Source organism: Hylobates moloch, unplaced genomic scaffold (genome assembly GCF_009828535.3).
Source record: "Hylobates moloch isolate HMO894 unplaced genomic scaffold, HMol_V3 SCAFFOLD_12, whole genome shotgun sequence".
Classification (NCBI taxonomy): Eukaryota; Metazoa; Chordata; class Mammalia; order Primates; family Hylobatidae; genus Hylobates; species Hylobates moloch.
The window spans coordinates 28,967,700-28,985,000 of NW_026652287.1; the positions used below are offsets into that span (position 1 = coordinate 28,967,700).

At 42.8% G+C, this 17,301-nt stretch overlaps 1 protein-coding gene across 12 annotated transcripts in view; it reads left to right on the forward strand.

Annotated features, from left to right (window-relative positions):
• GLT8D2 (glycosyltransferase 8 domain containing 2) overlaps positions 1–17,301 on the forward strand; it is a 73,765-nt gene that overhangs the window by 40,345 nt on the left and 16,119 nt on the right. For 11 of the 12 annotated variants that reach the window (XM_058424718.1, XM_058424717.1, XM_032168852.2 and 8 more), the window contains 3 exons: positions 760–894; positions 2,592–2,638; positions 6,976–7,068. In XM_058424718.1, the coding sequence (XP_058280701.1) occupies positions 2,620–2,638; positions 6,976–7,068 (112 nt within the window). In that variant the 5' untranslated portion in view covers positions 760–894; positions 2,592–2,619. The remainder of the gene's footprint in view (positions 1–759; positions 895–2,591; positions 2,639–6,975; positions 7,069–17,301) is intronic. The other variant, XM_058424715.1, reaches the window with a different exon arrangement.

Below are 17,301 nucleotides of genomic sequence, written 5' to 3' on the forward strand. Positions count from 1 at the left end.
TCTGAAAGCCTGCCCTCTCCTGATGTTTATCTGGGACCAGATAAACATCCTACTGTGGGATGAGATAAACTTTCTCATCCCACAGTGACCATCCCCTGGAATATTATTGCTGTGAGCTTGGGGCTACAAAAAGACACGCGACAAATCTGGCAGCTCTTCTGAAAGGAGCAGTTTTTCTTTTTTTCTTTTCTTTTCTCTCTCTCATTCTTTCTCTTTTCTTTCTTTCTTTCTTTCTTTCTTTCTTTCTTTCTTCTCCTTCTCCCTCTCCTTTCTTTCTTTCTTTCTTTCTCTTTCTCTCCTTTCTCTTTCTCTCCTCCTCCTTCTTCTTCTTCCTTCCTTCCTCTCTTTCTTTTCTTTCTTTCTTTCTTTCTTTCTTTCTTTCTTTCTTTCTTTCTTCTTTCTCTCTCTCTCTCTCTTCCTTCCTTTCTTTCTTTTCTTTCTTCTCTCTCTTCTTTCTTTTTCTTTTTTAAAACAGGGTTTTGCTCTGTCTCCCAGCTGGAGTGAAGCAGCCATGGCTCACTGCAGCCTCAACCTCCTGGGCTCAAGTGATCCTTCTGCCTCAACTTCCCGAGTAGCTGGGACTACAGGCATGCACCACGATGCCTGCTAATTTTTGTATTTTTTTTGTAGAGGTTGTTGCAGGGGGGTCTAATCATATTGCCCAGGCTTGTCTCCAACTCCTGGGCTCAAGCATCTGCCCACCCCGGCCTCCAAAAGTGAGCCACCACACGCAGTAAAACACTTAAAATGTCACTTTAGGTCCTGTGGGAAGAGCAGCGTGGAGGTGGGCTGAGGTTAGAAGGTGCAGAGAGTGGAAGAAGATTGTGAGCTGAGTACTGGACATCTGTTCTTGAATAGTCCCTGGGCCTGCCATAGGAAAGGAAGTTCTCCAGGGTAAGTTACTTGGACTTTTCCTATTCCTCTAATAACATTTTTTCTTGGGCTGTGGCCGAACCTTTGGATTCTGGTTCATCTCTTATTCAGACCAGGTTAGCTTTTCCCTGCTCTCACCTGGCCATCCCACCTAGGCACAGAAGACCTTGCTTTCATAACAGATAGCTTTCTCCCTGAGGGGGGACCTCTGCCAGCAGTTAAAGGAGTGATTCCTTTCCACTACATTCTTGCACAGTTCCCATAATTTGAAGGTAAAACAAAAAACGTGAAAGAACTTTGAGCTCATTGTGAGCAACGTTGAGTATTCACTCTCCTTTACCATCAGAATTCCCTTGGAAATGTTTGAAAAACAGTGCTTTAGGGCTTTAACAAAGTTAAACACTGATGCAGGGGGTTTAATGCACTTAAAATAAAATCCGAACTCCTCTTCAGGCACAGTAGTATCTGGCCCCTTGGTACCTCTCTGGCCTCTTCCATCCAGTCTCTCCTTTGGTCCACTATGATCCAGCCACTTTGAGCTTCTTGCAGTTCCTAGAATACTTAGAGCTCTTTCCAGCCCCAGGACCTTTGCACTTGCTGTTCCCTCTGCCTGGGATGCTCCTCTGCATGTTCTGCCCTTGACTGGCTCTTGCTCTTCTTTCCCTCCAGTGCCATCTCCTCAATGAAGTTTTTCCTGATTTCTCTTCCTGATGCACTCCCTACCCCTGTTCGTCTTTATCCCAACATCTCCTTTGCTTCCTTCATAGCACTTACCGTAATCTAATACTTTTATGTGTCACATTTTAATATCTGTTTCCCCCACTGGACCAAAAGCTCCAGGAGGATAGGGACCAGTACTGTTTTGTTTGTTGGTACATGACTGGGAAGTGGCACAGTGCTGGGCTTTTAGTAGGATCTCAATATGTAAATACTGAATGAATGATTGAATTGAGTATAATGCATGCCCCTCCAAGGGATTCTTGAAGATGTAAAATCTTCCTTATCAAGGAATGAAGTTATGATAGTAGAAAGATGGCATAGGGTTGATATTTTAGATCAAGGAGATCTAGTGTGATACTTCCAGTTACTGCCATCTGCTCTGCTGACCCAGAAGGCTGACAGAGCTCTTTTTACAAGAGGTTAAAAAAAATTCTGGGCTGAGCATTGTGGCTCACATCTGTAATCCCAGCACTTTGGGAGGCCAAGGTGGATGGATTGCTTGAGGCTAGGAGTTCGAGACCAGCCTGGGCAACATGGCAAAACCCCATCTCTACTAAAAATAAAAAAAATTAGCCAGGCGTGGTGGTGCATGCCTGTAGTTCCAGCTACTTGGGAGGCTGAGGAAGGAGGATTGCTTGAACCTGGGAGGCGGATGTTGCAGTGAGCCAAGATCACACCACTGCATTCCAGCCTGGGTGATGGAGCGAGACTCTGTCACCATAAAAAAAAAAAAAAAAAAAAAAAAAAAAAGAAAGAACTTCTGAAGACAAAAGATTAGCTTTTGAGGACCCTTAGTAAGGTTTGTTCAACCAGAGGCATCACTTTTGAAGACATGGGCTAGTGTTTATTTTGTTTCCAAAATTTTAGATTTGGAGCAGTAAAAAATGATCACAAACTTCACGATATATCAGTCTTTCAGAGAAGGCATAGTCCTTAACACTTGTTTATGACTTAAGTTGATTCTCTTTTAAACAGATTTTTTTTTCTTTAATCCACAGGTTACGGTTCTTATCTGCGTGAATACACATGGCTCTGTTACGAAAAAGTAAGATTACAACTTTTGAAAATAATGATTTAAAAACAGATATTTGGGAGGATGGTTTTGAGGCTGGGGCTTGGCTTTTTTCTTCTTTCTTGGATTGTCTTTGATTTTCATGGATAGTTTTCCCGCAGGCACTTTTTGGCATCATCATTTCCGGATGATTCCCATGGAGAGTTGTTCAGTATTTTAGTCAGAAGTGGACTTATCGGCTGGGCGCACTGGCTCACACCTGTAATCCTAGCACTTTGGGAGGCTGAGGTGGGTGGGTCAGTTGAGCTCGGGAGTTCGAGACCAGCCTGGGTAACATGGAGAGACCCCATCTCTACAAAAAATACAAAAATTAGCCAGGCGTGGTGGTGGGCACCTGTAGTCTCAGCTACTTGGGAGGCTGAGGCAGGAGGATCACTTGAGCCTGGGAGGCAGACGCTGCAGTGAGCTGAGATTGCACCACTGCATGCCAGCCTGGGAGACAGAGTGAGACCCCATCTCAAAAAAAAAAAAAGAAGAAGAAGAAATGGAAGTGAACTTACAACAGGGATCATATATTTCTAGAAAACTTGCAAAAATAATTTCTCATTCGGAATAAATATTCATGTTCATAGCTAATTTAGCATTTGTAATTTGTAATTTTGTATTCTTAGTCTTAAAGAGTCATCTCAAATCTTCAGACCCATCAGAGCCTGGATTTGCCTCTGATTTTAGATCCAGTAGTTTGTGAATTTGAGGAGAAACATAGTAACCTAATTCTGTGACTCTCAGGGTAGAGTTGCCAGATTCAGCAAACAAAGACGCAGAACAGGACAACCAGTTAAATTTGAACTTCAGATAAACGACAAATTTTTTTAGTATAAGTATGTCCCAAATATTGCATGAGACACACTTGCTTGGGTAATTTTTGTATTTTTAGTAGAGATGGGTTTTCACCATGTTAGCCAGGCTGGTTTTGAACTCCCGACCTCAAGTGATCCACCCGCCTCAGCCTCCCAAAGTGCTGGGATTACAGGTGTGAGCCACCATGCCCAGCCGTGGCAGGTGAATATTAGTCGGTCCTGTTGATAAACTGTAGAATTTTGTCCATTTTCTATCCATTTTCTGCTTCTCTATAGTTTTGTTTTAAACTGAGTCTAGTATCTGATTGTCCCTGGCTGAATCTGATAATCCATTAAGGCAGGGAGGAACTGGGTGTCAGCAAAATAGAATCACAGCCTCGGGATGTAGCTTTGGAGGCATCCATGGAGACTCTTTTACAAATGGGAAGACAAAGGCATAGAGGCCAAAAAATAGATGCATATGAAGTCAATAGATTAAGTCTCTTGATGCATAAAAATAATAAAAAATAATACAGGCCGGGTGCAGTGGCTCATGCCTGTATTCCCAGCACTTTGGGAGGCTGAGGCAGGTGGATTGCTTGAGTCCAGGAGTTCGAGACCAGCCTTAGCAACATGGTGAAACCCCATTTCTACCAAAAAATACAAAAAATTAGCCAGATGTGGTGGTATGTGTCTATAGTCCCAGCTACTTGGGAGGCTGAGGTAGGAGAATCACCTGAGCCTGGAGGGTTGAGGTTACAGTGAGCCGAGATCACACTGCTGCACTCCAGCCAGGGCAACTGAGGTGATACCCTGTCTCAAAAAAAAGATAAAATAATAATAACAATGATGCATAACCATTTGTAAAGTCTTTATTGGGCCTGCATTGCCTTGGTTAACTCAAAACAGTAGTGCGAGGTAATGCTTATTATTACAATCTCCATTCAGCAGATAAGCACGCCAAGCTCAGAGAGGTTAAGATACCCCTCGGCCATACACCTAGGAGGTGGTAGAAAGGAGATTTGAGTCTGACTTCAAATTCACACCCTCTTCCCTTCTACCAACTTTTCCCAAACTTTAGGTAGGTGTGCACTACACATGCCAACATGCCATCTTCTCAATTTTTCATCAGCTGTGTTCCTTCTGTCCTAAACGTTACTTAATATTTTCTTTAGGCCAGGCACAGTGGCTCGCGCCTGTAATTTCAGCACTTTGGGAGACCGAGGTGGGCGGATCACCTGTGGTCAGAAGTTCAAGATCAGCCTGGCCAACGTGGTGAAACCCTGTCTCTACTAAAAATACAAAAATTAGCCAGGCATGGTGGTGGGGGCCTGTAATCGCAGCTACTCAGGAGGCTGAGGCAGGAGAATTACTTGAACCCAGGAGGCGGAGGTTGCAGTGAGCCAAGACCGTGCCATTGCACTCCAGCCTGGGCAACAAGAGTGAAACTCCATCTCAAAATGAATTTTGTTTTCTTTGACTAATTTTAAAAATTTGTAAGTGTACTTCATAATAGAAAGTTTTTATCCTTACTGTAAATGAAAACAGAATGATCTCTTATCATAAAAAAAAAAGATAGCTTTAAACACATATACAATTAGAAGAATGTGATTCAACTCTGGGTAGTTTTTGTTGCGTTCCTGCACATAAAATCATAAAGATTGACTTTCTCATATGGTGATTAAATATTAATGCTATGAACATGAACTTCCTCAGTCATTTCATGCACAACCAGTGCTATATGTTCCATACTCAAGAAAACACTGTTTTACACCACTCTACTTCTCAGCAGATCCCAAAGGCCAACATCACTGGAACAAACAGACTTGGAGGCTTGGAGGCGTTGGGGTCTTCTGTTTACCAAGGGAAATAATTTTCTCTTTCTTTTTCTTTCTTTCTTTCTTTCTTTCTTTCTTTCTTTCTTTCTTTCTTTCTTTCTTTCTTTCCTTCCTTCCTTCCTTCCTTCCTTCCTTCCTTCCTTCCTTCTCTCTCTCTCTTTCTTTCTTTCTCTCTCTCTCTTTCTTTCTTTCCTTCTTTCTTTTTTGACAGAGTCTCCCTTTGTTGCCCAGATTGGAGTGCAGTGGCACGATCTTGGCTCACTGCAACCTCCGCCTCCCAGGTTCAAGTGATTCTCATGCCTCAACCTCCCAAATAGCTGGGACTACAGGCATGTGCAACACCCGGCTAATTTTTGTATTTTTAGTAGAGATGGGGTTTTGCCATGTTGGCCAGGCTAGTCTCAAACTCCTGGCCTCCATTGATCCACCCACCTTGGCCTCCCAAAGTGCTGGGATTACAGGCGTGAGCCACCGCACCCGGCCTGCACATCATCCTTGACCAAGGGTTGAATTAACCGAGAAGCAACTGTATCATAATGGCTAAGAACATGTATTTATAATTACTACTGGCTCATAAGAAGAATCACATAAATTCAACAAAATAAAAGCCACATACGGCAGACCCACAGCTACTATCATACTAAATGGGGAAAAACTGAAAGCCTTTTCTCTTACATCCAGAACACGACAAGGATGGCTGCGTTTCACCATTGTTATTCAACATAGTACTGGAAGCCCTAGCTAGAGCAATCAGACAAGCAAAAGAAATAAAGGGCATCCAAATTGGAAAGGAAGAACTCAAATTATCCTTGTTTGCAGATGATACATTTTTGTTTTGTTTTGTTTTGGAAGGAAGGTCTTGCTCTATTGCCCAGTGGTGTGATCTTAGCTCACTGCAACCTCCGCCTCCCATGTTCAAGCAATTCTCATGCCTCAGCCTCCCAAATAGCTGGGATTACAGGCGTGCACCATCATGCCTAGCTAATTTTTGTATAATTTAGTAGAGATAGGGTTTCACCATATTGCCCAGGCTGGCCTTGAACTCCTGGCCTCATGTGATCTGCCCACCTCAGCCTCCCAAAGTGCTGGGATTACAGGTGTGAGCCACTACACCTGGCCAATATAATCTTATATTTGGAAAATTCTAAAGACTCCAGCAAAAAACGATTAGAACTGATACACAAATTCAGTAAAGATGCAAGACCCCTGAGCAACAATAGTGTTCCAGGTTAATTCTTTCTGTTTGTTTGTTTTTGTATTTGAGACAGGGTCTGGCTCTGTCACCCAGGCTGGAGTAATTTTGGCTCACTGCAGCCTCCACCTCCCAGGCTCAAGCCATCCTCCTATCTCAGCCTCCTTAGTAGCTGGGACTACAGGTGCATGCCACCACGCCCAGCTAACTTGTGTGTGTGTGTGGAGACAGGGTCCCACTCCGTTGCCCAGGCTGATCTCGAAACTCCTAAGCTCAGGTGATCCACCTGCCTCGGCCTCCCAAAGTACTGGGATTACAGGCATGAGCTACCACACCTGGCCAGGTTAATTCTTTACTCTGTATGCTCTCTGCTTATAGAAAGGTCTCAGACACCACTCCTCTGTGGCCTGGAAGGCATCTACTCACACTACCATTCTAAAATTTGTCACGTGATTTCAGGTTTGTAGGTTCAATGTTAATGTGTTTCCATTTCTATTTCAGTTAATCAGGTGCTGCTGTTCCTTCTGATCGTGACCCTCTGTGTGATTCTGTATAAGAAAGTTCATAAGGGGACTGTGCCCAAGAATGATGCAGGTGAGCAGGAATGTGGTTTGAATGTGTTCCTCTAGGTCCTTTCAGTAGCTGGGTTCAGGGACAAGTGACAGTTTGGTCAACTCCCAAGGACCTGCTAGTAGAATATCCACCCTAGACCACCTTTTCAGTCATGCCCTAGGATGGTTGGTGCTATTCAAACTTTAGCATGTGTGAGAGTCACATGGAGAGCTTGTTAAAACACAGCACTGGGCCCACCCGTGAGGTGTAGGATCAGTAGGTATGGGGTGGGGCCTCAAGACTTGCATTTCTGATAAGCTCCTGGTTGAGGCTGATGCTGTAGGTTCTTGGACCACAGGGTGAGTGCACTGCTCCACACCCCATCTCTTTGGAGCTTCTCAAAGACTTTGCTTTTGGAAACCGCCCTCTCTCTCCTCTCCCTGCTGGTTGATTCCCATCAGTGCAAGTCAGCCTCATAACTCTCAACTTGAAAATGGCCCTTCATTGGTCCTGTGGTCTCTCCCAGCTGCACTGAGAACTGTGTTTCCCTCCTCGGGGGTGAATTGCCTGAGATGGCACCTTCACAACTCCAATGCACACACAAAGTCAACCTCCATAAAAATCAAGAAGCACTGTTTATTACATTTTTAATTAATTTACTTTTTTTTTTTTTGAGACAGAATCTCACTCTGTTGCCCCAGCTGGAGTACAGTGGCACAATAGCAGCTCCCTGCAGCCTCGACCTCCAGGGCTCAAGCAATCCTCCGGCCTCAGCACCGCAGGAAGTTGGAACTACAGGTGTGTGCCACCACACCCAGCTAATTTTTTGTAGAGATGGGTTTTGCCATGCTGCGCGGGTTCATCTTGAACTCCTGGGCTCAAGCTGTCCTCCCACCTTGGCCTCCGAAAGTGCTGGGATTACAGGCATGAGCTCCATGCCCAGCTAATTTACTTTTTATATAAATCAAGCAAATATACACTTATGGGCTGGCGATGGTGGCTCATACTTGTAATCCAGCACTTTGGGAGGCTGAGGCGGGAGGATTGCTTGAGTCCAGGTGTTTGAGACCAGCCCAGCCTAGGCAACAAAGCAAGACCCCATCTGCATGCACACAAAAAATTACCTGGGCATGGTGGGGCATGCCTATAGTCCCAGCTACTTGGGAGGCTGGAATGAGAGGATCACTTGAGCCTAGGAGGTCTAAGCAGCAGTGAGCCCTGATAGTACCACTACACTCCAGCTTGGATGACAGAGTGAGACTCTGAATACAGTTATTTGGTGTGTTACATGCATTTATTCCACAGTTTTTTTTTTTTCAGTCAGACACTTAGGGACTGGAAACACAACAGTGAACAAAACAACATCCCTATTCCCAGGAAGCTGGCATTTCTTTCTGATTATATTTTGCAATTTAAAAATTCATTTAAAAATAATTAAAAACATGTATAATCTGATCTAAACGAACATAGAATCTGCAAAGAGAATGATTTTCACAGAAAGACATACATACAAATGTTGTTAGGGTATAATTCATAGTAGCCCCAAACTAGAAACAATTCACATGTACACAACTCGTGAGGGATAAAAAAAAATGTAATTTATCCCACACAATGAAATACTTTTCAACAGTAAAAAGGAATAAATGACTGATACAAGCTGCAATATGGATGAACCTGAAAAAAACTATGCTAAATAAAAGAAGTCAGACCTGAAAGACCATATATTGTATGATTCCATCTAAATGAAATTTCTAGAAAAGGAAAATCTATGGAGACACAGAGCAGATCAGTGGTTGCCTAGAGCTGGGAGTGGGAATGGATTGACTGCAGACCAGGCAGCTCAATAGAACTTTCTAAAACTGGATCTTGGTGATGGTCGTGCAATTCTATAAATTTACTAAACATCATTGTACTGTACGCTTACAATGGGTAAATTTTAAAAAATCTGTATTCGTTTGCTTGAGCTGCCATAACAAAATAGCACAGACTAGGTGGCTAGACCATAGAAATGTATTTTCTCTGGTTCTGGAGGCTGGAAGTCCAGGATCAAGGTGCGAGCAGGTTTGGTTTCTCCTGAGGTCTCTCTCCTTGGCATGCAGATGGCTGCCTTCTTGCTGTGTCCTCATGTGGCCTTTTCTCTGTGCTGCATTCCTGGTTGTGACTCTCTGTGTGATTCTCCTCTTTTCCTCCTCTTATTAGGATACCAGTCTTACTGGGATAAGGCCTACCAAATGGCTTCATTTTAACTTAATTGCCTCTTTAAAGGTAATGAAGTGCACTGACATCCTGAGATTCTGGGAGCTAAGATGTTAACAAATGGACTCTGGAGGACACAATTCAGTCCATAGCAGTATCTACACCTCAATAAACTGTTCTAAAAGAGAGAGAGAGAGAGAAAGAAGTCACGTAAAGACAAATGTCATCTGAACTGACTCCACTCTTCATGCTTCAATCGCTGCTCATAAACCAACACATTCGCTCAGCTAATCCCACCACAGACTCCCTTCTTCAGGGAAATAAGTGGATAGGTTTTAAAACAGCTGTTAAAATAGCTCTAAAGAAATGCACATCCTGACTGACTAATCAGACCTATACAGAGAAACAAAGCATTTGGACCACATGAATAGATCCATTATCACATGTTTATCCATTCAGTGTTAAAATTTTTTTAAATCGATGTTATAAAATACCATTCAAACGAATGTAGCATTGGCATGGAAGAATGCTTGTGGTATGTTAAATGGGAAAAGCAAATTGCAGAAGAGACTGAAAAGTATGATTCCATTTTGGTTTTTAAATAGTAAGTGTTTAAGGTATGTATATATATATATATATATATTTTTTTTTTTTTTTTGAGACAGAGTTGTGCTCTTGTTGCCCAGGCTGAAGTGCAGTGGTGCCATCTCGGCTCACCACTGCCTCCGCCTCTGGGTTCAAGCGATTTTCCTGCCTCAGCCTCCCTAGTGGCTGGGATTATAGGCATGTGCCACCATGCCCGGCTAATTTTGTATTTTTAGGAGAGACGGGGTTTCTCCATGTTGGTCAGGCTGGTCTCAAATGCCCGACCTTGGATGATCTGCCCACCTTAGCATCCCAAAGTGCTGGGATTACAGGTGTGAGCCACCACGCCCGGCCCAGGTATATATTCTTTAGTATTACCATTAAGAAGGGTTTAGGAGGCACACACCACACTGATTGTGTTATATATTGTTATAAAGCAGAGGTCTACTTTTGGAGTGGGAGTGAGAGGTCTGCAGAAAACAGTCACAATTTACCAAATACTCTTCTGTTTGGGCTGAATTTTTTTCAATAATTATGTATTATTTTTTATAATTTGAAAAACATTAATACAAAGAACTAGTGTTCTAAGTTAATGTCCAGAGGCCCTGTGAAGTCCTACCTTCAAGTAAAACATGGCGGTATTCTCTGTAATATCCCCATTGTGACACTCCATGTAATCTCCTGATACTTCTCTTGTGATTAGTGTGCTGGTCACTCACAGCTGTCCCACTTAGGGACAGGTAAGCTGATACACTTAGCTAAAACATTCCTTATTTGAAATGGAATTCTGAATCATGGCATTAGGAAAGCAGACATTTCCTTTCTTCTAGGAATAGGCGTGGCTTGATCAGAGCTGCTTATGGAATGGATGAAGGCAGTATCATTTCTATTCCATTCTGCCAGCATTGTGATGTTTACTATTTTTGTTAGGCACCAAATAGTTTCCCATAGCCAACCTTTTAATGCTTTGGCTCAGGCACCAGTTGGTACAATGAATCCAAATAATGGAGCAGATAATTCCTAAAGAAACTGCAAGGATGGAGCATTGATGAAGAAGGTACAGTTGATAAGCCTTTCCGCCACATTTCTCCAGTGCTCGTTTGTCCTTCATTCTGTCCAGGGGAAACTTTTCGGCAGAGAGCAGTATTTTTGGCTTAGGTTAGTGCTCAGTTTCGCTACCTGGCAGAGGCCCCTAAGGAGTGTGGCAGTGTCATGTGTTGGCAGCAGAGCTGGACACTCAATGTTTGACCTTTTTCTGGAGTGTCCCCTCTTTTATGAGGACACTTTCCTTTTACCCTGTGCTTCCCACAGTCTGCTGAAGGCCTCCGCCTGAGTCTGGCAGCCAGGCACAGCCCCAGCTTTTTTACCCTTCCCTCTTATTCCTCAAGGGCCCTGTTTTCTGAGGCTCATTCATCAATTCCATTTAGTTCATTCCAGCAAACTTTCATTAAGCACTTCCAAAGTGCCAGACTCAGTGGGGATAATATAATGAGCTTACAGTCTAGTGGAGGAGGCAGACACATAAATAGATTCTTCCAGTGCATTGTGGCAAGTGCTCAAATAGAGATATCTAATATTCACCCATCTGTTCAGATTGTATTGAAAATCTACTATGTGCCAGGCACTGGGACAGCTGCAGAGGATACAGAGATGAACAAAATACCTGACCTTACAGAGCTCCTAGTGTAATAGGAGAAAGAGGGAGGACATGCAACCAAATAAAGTTCAATGCAATTAATAAATTCAACCATAGGCAAGGCCACAGCATAGAGAAGGTGCGTGTTAATTTGTGTAGGGAGCTGTTAAAGGCTTCCCAGAGGATCCGATGTCGGTACTGCATTTGGAATGAATATATAAGAGTTAGCCATGCAGAAAAGGATATTGAAAGCATTCCAGGCATTGGGAACATCATGTGCAAAGGCACTGAGAATAAGAGTAGTGTTCAGGGTACCACGAGGAGTTTGGTGTTGCTAAAATAGAAGGAGGTGAGGCTGGACGAGTGAGCAGGGGCTGGATCATGAGGGGTCTTGTGTGCCAGGCAAAGAAATGTGGCTTTACCTTTTAGGAACCAATGAGGAACTTTCAGCAACAAAGAAACATAGTCAAATTCTCATTTTTGGCAGATCACTTCATAGCCAGCAGGTAACATATCACATGATACCTACATAAGATTACAACTTAGTCCAAAAGGAATAATCCTTAAGAAACTGTTTTTTTTGGTTTGTTTATAAAAATAACTCATGGTTTGTATTAGTCCATTTTCATGCTGCTGATAAAGACATACCTAAGACTGGGGAAAAAAAGAGGTTTAATTGGACTTACAGTTCCACATGGCTGGAGAGGCCTCAGAATCATGTGGGAGGTGAAAGGCACTTCTTACATGGCTGCAGCAAAAGAAAATGAGAGATGCAAAAGTGGAAATCCCTGATAAAACCATCAGATCTCATGAGACTTATTCACCACCATGAGAACAGTATAGGAGAAACCATCCCCATGATTCACATTATCTCCCACTGGGTCCCTCCCACAACATGTGGGAAATATGGGAGTACAATTCAAGATAAGATTTGGGTGGGGACACAGAGCCAAACCATAACATTCTGCGCCTGGTCCCTCCAAATCTCATGTCCTCACATTTCAAAACCAATCATGCCTTCTCAACAGTCCCCCAAAGTCTTAACTCATTTCAGCATTAACTCAAAACTCCGCAATCCAGTCTCATCTGAAACAAGGCAAGTTCCTTCTGCCTATGAGCCTGTAAAATCAAAAGCAAGCTAGTTACTTCCTCTTCCTAGATACAGTGGGGGTACAGGTATTTGGTAAATACAGCCATTCCAAATGGGAGAAATTGGCCAAAACACAGGGGTTACAGGCCCCATGCTTGTCCAAAATCCAGTGGGGCAGTCAAATTTTAAAGCTCCAAAATGATCTCCTTTGACTCCAGGTCTCACATCCAGGTCATGCTGATGTAAGAAGTGGGTTCCCATGGTCTTGGGCAGCTCTACCCTGTGGCTTTGCAGGGTACAGCTTCCCTCCCAGCTGCTTTCATGGGCTGGCATTGAGTGTCTGTAGCTTTTCCAGCAACGGTGCAAGCTGTCAGTGGATCTACCATTCTGGGGTCTGGAGGATGGTGGCCCTCTTCTCACAGCTCCACTAGGCAGTGCCCCAGTAGGGACTCTGTGTGGGGTCTCTGACCCCATATTTCCCTTCTGCACTGCCCTAGCAGAGGTTCTCCATGAGGCCCCCACCCCTGCAGCAAACTTTTGCCTGAGCATCCAGACATTTCCATACATCTTCTGAAATGTAGGTGGAGGTTCCCAAACCCCAATTTTTTACTTCTGTGCACTCACAGGCTCAACACCACATGGAAGCTGCCAAGGCTTGGGGCTTGCACCCTCTGAAGCCACAGCGCAAGCCCTATGTTGGCCCCTTTCAGCCATGGCTGGAGTGGCTGAGACACAGGGCACCACGTCCCTAGGCTGCATACAGCACAGGACCCTGGGCCTAGACCACAAAACCATTTTCTCCTAGGCCTCCAGGCCTGTGATGGCAGGGGCAGCTGTGAAGCCCTCTGACATGCCCTGGAGACATTTTCCCTATTGTCTTGGGGATTAACGTTTGGCTCCTTGTTACTTATGCAAATTTCTGCAGCCAGTTTGAATTTCTCCTTAGAAAATGTTATTTTTTTTTTCTATCACATTGTCAGGCTGCAAATTTTCTGAACTCTTATGCTCTGCTTCCCTTATAAAACTGAATGCCTTTAACAGCACTCAAGCCACCTCTTGAATGCTTTGCTGCTTAGAAATTTCTTCTGCCAGATATCCTAAATTATCTCTCTCAAGTTCAAAGTTCCACAAATCCCTAGGGCAGGGGCAAAATGCCGCTGGTCTTTTTGCTAAAACATAACAAAAGTCACCTTTGTTCCAGTTCCCAACAAGTTCCTCATCTACATCTGAGACCACCTCACCCTGGACCTTATTGTCCACGTCTCTAACTGGCTTTTGGTCAAAGCCATTCAACAAGTCTCTAGGAAGTTCCAAGCTTTCCTACATTTTCCTGTCTTCTTCTGACCCCTCCAAACTGTTCTAACCTCTGTTTGTCACCCAGTTCCAAAGTTGCTTCCACATTTGTTGGTATCTTTTCAACAATGTCCCACTCTACTGGTACCAATTTACTGTATTAGTCTGTTTTCATGCTGCTGATAAAGACATACCTGAGACTGGGAAGAAAAAGAGTTTTAATTGGACTTACAGTTCCACATGGCTGGAGAAGCCTCAGAATCATGGCGGGAGGCGAAAGGCACTTCTTACATGGCAGCAGCAAGAGAAAGTGAGAGATTCAAAAGCAGAAACCCCTGATAAAACTACCAGATCTCATGAGACTTATTCACTACCATGAGAACAGTATGGGGAAAACCACCCCCATGATTCAGATTATCTCCCACTGGGTCCCTCCCACAACAAGTGGGAATTATGGGAGTACAATTCATGATGAGATTTTGGTGAGGACACAGAGCCATACCATATCAAGATTACTTTAGTCAATTTGGAAAGTATAAGAAATACAAATAAAATCAAAATCACTTCTAATTTCATAAATAGACATAGGTCCATTTGCAAATATGTATGTATCAAATTGTGATCAAATACTATAGAGAATTTTGTATTCTTTTCCTCCTTAACAGTGTTTTATGAACATTCTCTCATGTCAGTAAATATATTGTGAAAACAAAATTATTCTAGTGGTGGAAATTTCAGATGCAGTAGCAAGCTGGTAGAAAAGATGTAGAAGGAGAAAGAGGAGGCCATTCAATGTGTCTTAAATTACACAAAACACAGTACCTGGTAGTTAGTTTCAAGAAATGCTTATTGAATGAAATATCAGCTAGAACTACCCTGACCTCAGGGATTGAGGTTTTCCAAAAAGGATCTGAAAAGAGAAGGGGGAGGGGGAGAGAGTGGGTGGAGAGAGGGGAGAGAGAGAGAGAGAGGGAGAGAGAGCTTTAAGTAAAAATCAGATGAGTACTTTATAGTGGATACTGGATACTCTACTTATGGATCATTATTCTTCTCCATGGCTGAAAGTTGTATTGTGGTACTAAAGTATGATGTTATGGCTTTGGTATTTTATAGCATAGTCAGGCTCGCTCAAAGGAATAATTAATTATTTATCTTGTGCATTAGTCATGTTCTTTCATTTACCTCCTTCCTCTTGTTGTCAACGTTTGAGAAACTTGACTAGAGTGGGGATAGGAGAGGGAAAATCACAACCAGTATCTTATAGCAGTGTAGGCAAAGTAAATATTCTGATTCAGGGAAGAGTTGAGGACTGTTGGACAAATGAGGCTTTTCAGTTCTTTGTATGTTTTTTAAGTGTGTGTGTGTTTTAGGCTAGCCAACTGGCTGCTGTAAGATAGCTCCAAAATAATAGATTTTTTGTTATGATCAAAAGGGCTCATAGCCTGATGTGCTAGAATCCAACACTATGACCCCGGGTTTTGAGAAAAGCAAAGCTTTTTCTTGTAAATTGACTAACAAGGAGACAGGAGCCCAGCTCAAATCTGTCTCCCTGTGCTGGCTTTAAGGCAATAATTTTATTAGAAAAGGCTCAGGGGTAGATTCTGGGATGAGTAGGTGATTGATGGAAGAGAAGAGGAGGTCTAAAAGGTCCTGAGGCATGCACAGTTATCTCTTCATGCTACCTCATGGGTCTCATGTGCAAATCTGGGAGGAGTTAGTTTGAAACACAGGGCAGAAATCCAAGCTGTGACATCAGCAAGCTTGATCTGCACAAACTTCAGTTGACCAGATTGGTTCCAACTGATTTCAGCCAGTTTCTTTTATTTATTTATTTATTTATTTTTATTTTTATTTTTATTATACTTTAAGTTCTAGGGTACATGTGCACAACGTGCAGGTTTGTTACATATGTATACATGTGCCATGTTGGTGTGCTGCACCCATTAACTCGTCATTTACATTAGGTATATCTCCTAATGCTATCCCTTCCCCCTCCCCCCACCACACAACAGGCCCTGGTGTGTGATGTTCCCCTTCCTGTGTCCAAGTGTTCTCATTGTTCAATTCCCACCTATGAGTGAGAACATACAGTGTTTGGTTTTTTGTCCCTCTGATAGTTTGCTGAGAATGATGGTTTCCAGCTTCATCCGTGTCCCTACAAAGGACATGAACTCATCCTTTTCTATGGCTGCATAGTATTCCATGGTGTATATGTGCCACATTTTCTTAATTCAGTCTATCATTGATGGACATTTGGGTTGGTTTCAAGTCTTTGCTTTGTGAATAGTGCCACATTAAACATACGTGTGCATGTGTCTTTAAAGCAGCATGATTTATAATCCTTTGGGTATATACCCAGTAATGGGATGGCTGGGTCAAATGGTATTTCTAGTTCTAGATCCTTGAGGAATCACCACACTGTCTTCCACAATGGTTGAACCAGTTTACAGTTACACCAACAGTGTAAAAGTGTTCCTATTTCTCCATATCCTATCCAGGACCTGTTGTTTCCTGACCTTTTAATGATCGCCATTCTAACTGGTGTGAGATAGTATCTCATTGTGGTTTTGATTTGCATTTCTCTGATGGCCAGTGATGATGAGCATTTTTTCATGTGTCTGTTGGCTGCATAAATGTCTTCTTTTGAGAAGTGTCTGTTCATATCCTTCGCCCACTTGTTGATGGGGTTGTTTGCTTTTTTCTTGTAAATTTGTTTGAGTTCTTTGTAGATTCTGGCTATTAGCCCTTTGTCAGATGAGTAGATTGCAAAAATTTTCTCCCATTCTGTAGGTTGCCTGTTCACTCTGATGGTAGCTTCTTTTGCTGTGCAGAAATTCTTTAGTTTAATTAGATCCCATTTGTCAATTTTGGCTTTTGTTGCCATTGCTTTTGGTGTTTTAGACATGAAGTCCTTGCCCATGCCTATGTCCCGAATGGTTATTGCCTAGGTTTTCTTCTAGGGTTTTTATGGTTTTAGGTCTAACATTTAAGTCTTTAATCCATCTTGAATTAATTTTTGTATAAGGTGTAAGGAAGGGATCCAGTTTCAGCTTTCTACATATGGCTAGCCAGTTTTCCCAGCACCATTTATTAAATAGGGAATCCTTTCCCTATTTCTTGTTTTTGTCCGGTTTGTCAAAGATCAGATGGTCGTAGATGTGTGGCATTATTTCTGAGGGCTCTGTTCTGTTCCATTGGTCTATATCTGTGTTTTGGTACCAGTACCATGCTATTTTGGTTACTGTAGCCTTGTAGTATAGTTTGAAGTCAGGTAGCGTGATGCCTCCAGCTTTGTTCCTTTGGCTTAGGATTGACTTGGCAATGAGGGCTCTTTTTTGGTTCCATATGAACTTGAAAGTAGTTTTTTCCAATTCTGTGAAGAAAGTCATTGGTAGCTTGATGGGGATGGCATCGAATCTATAAATTACCTTGGGCAGTATGGCCGTTTTCACGATATTGATTCTTCCAACCCATG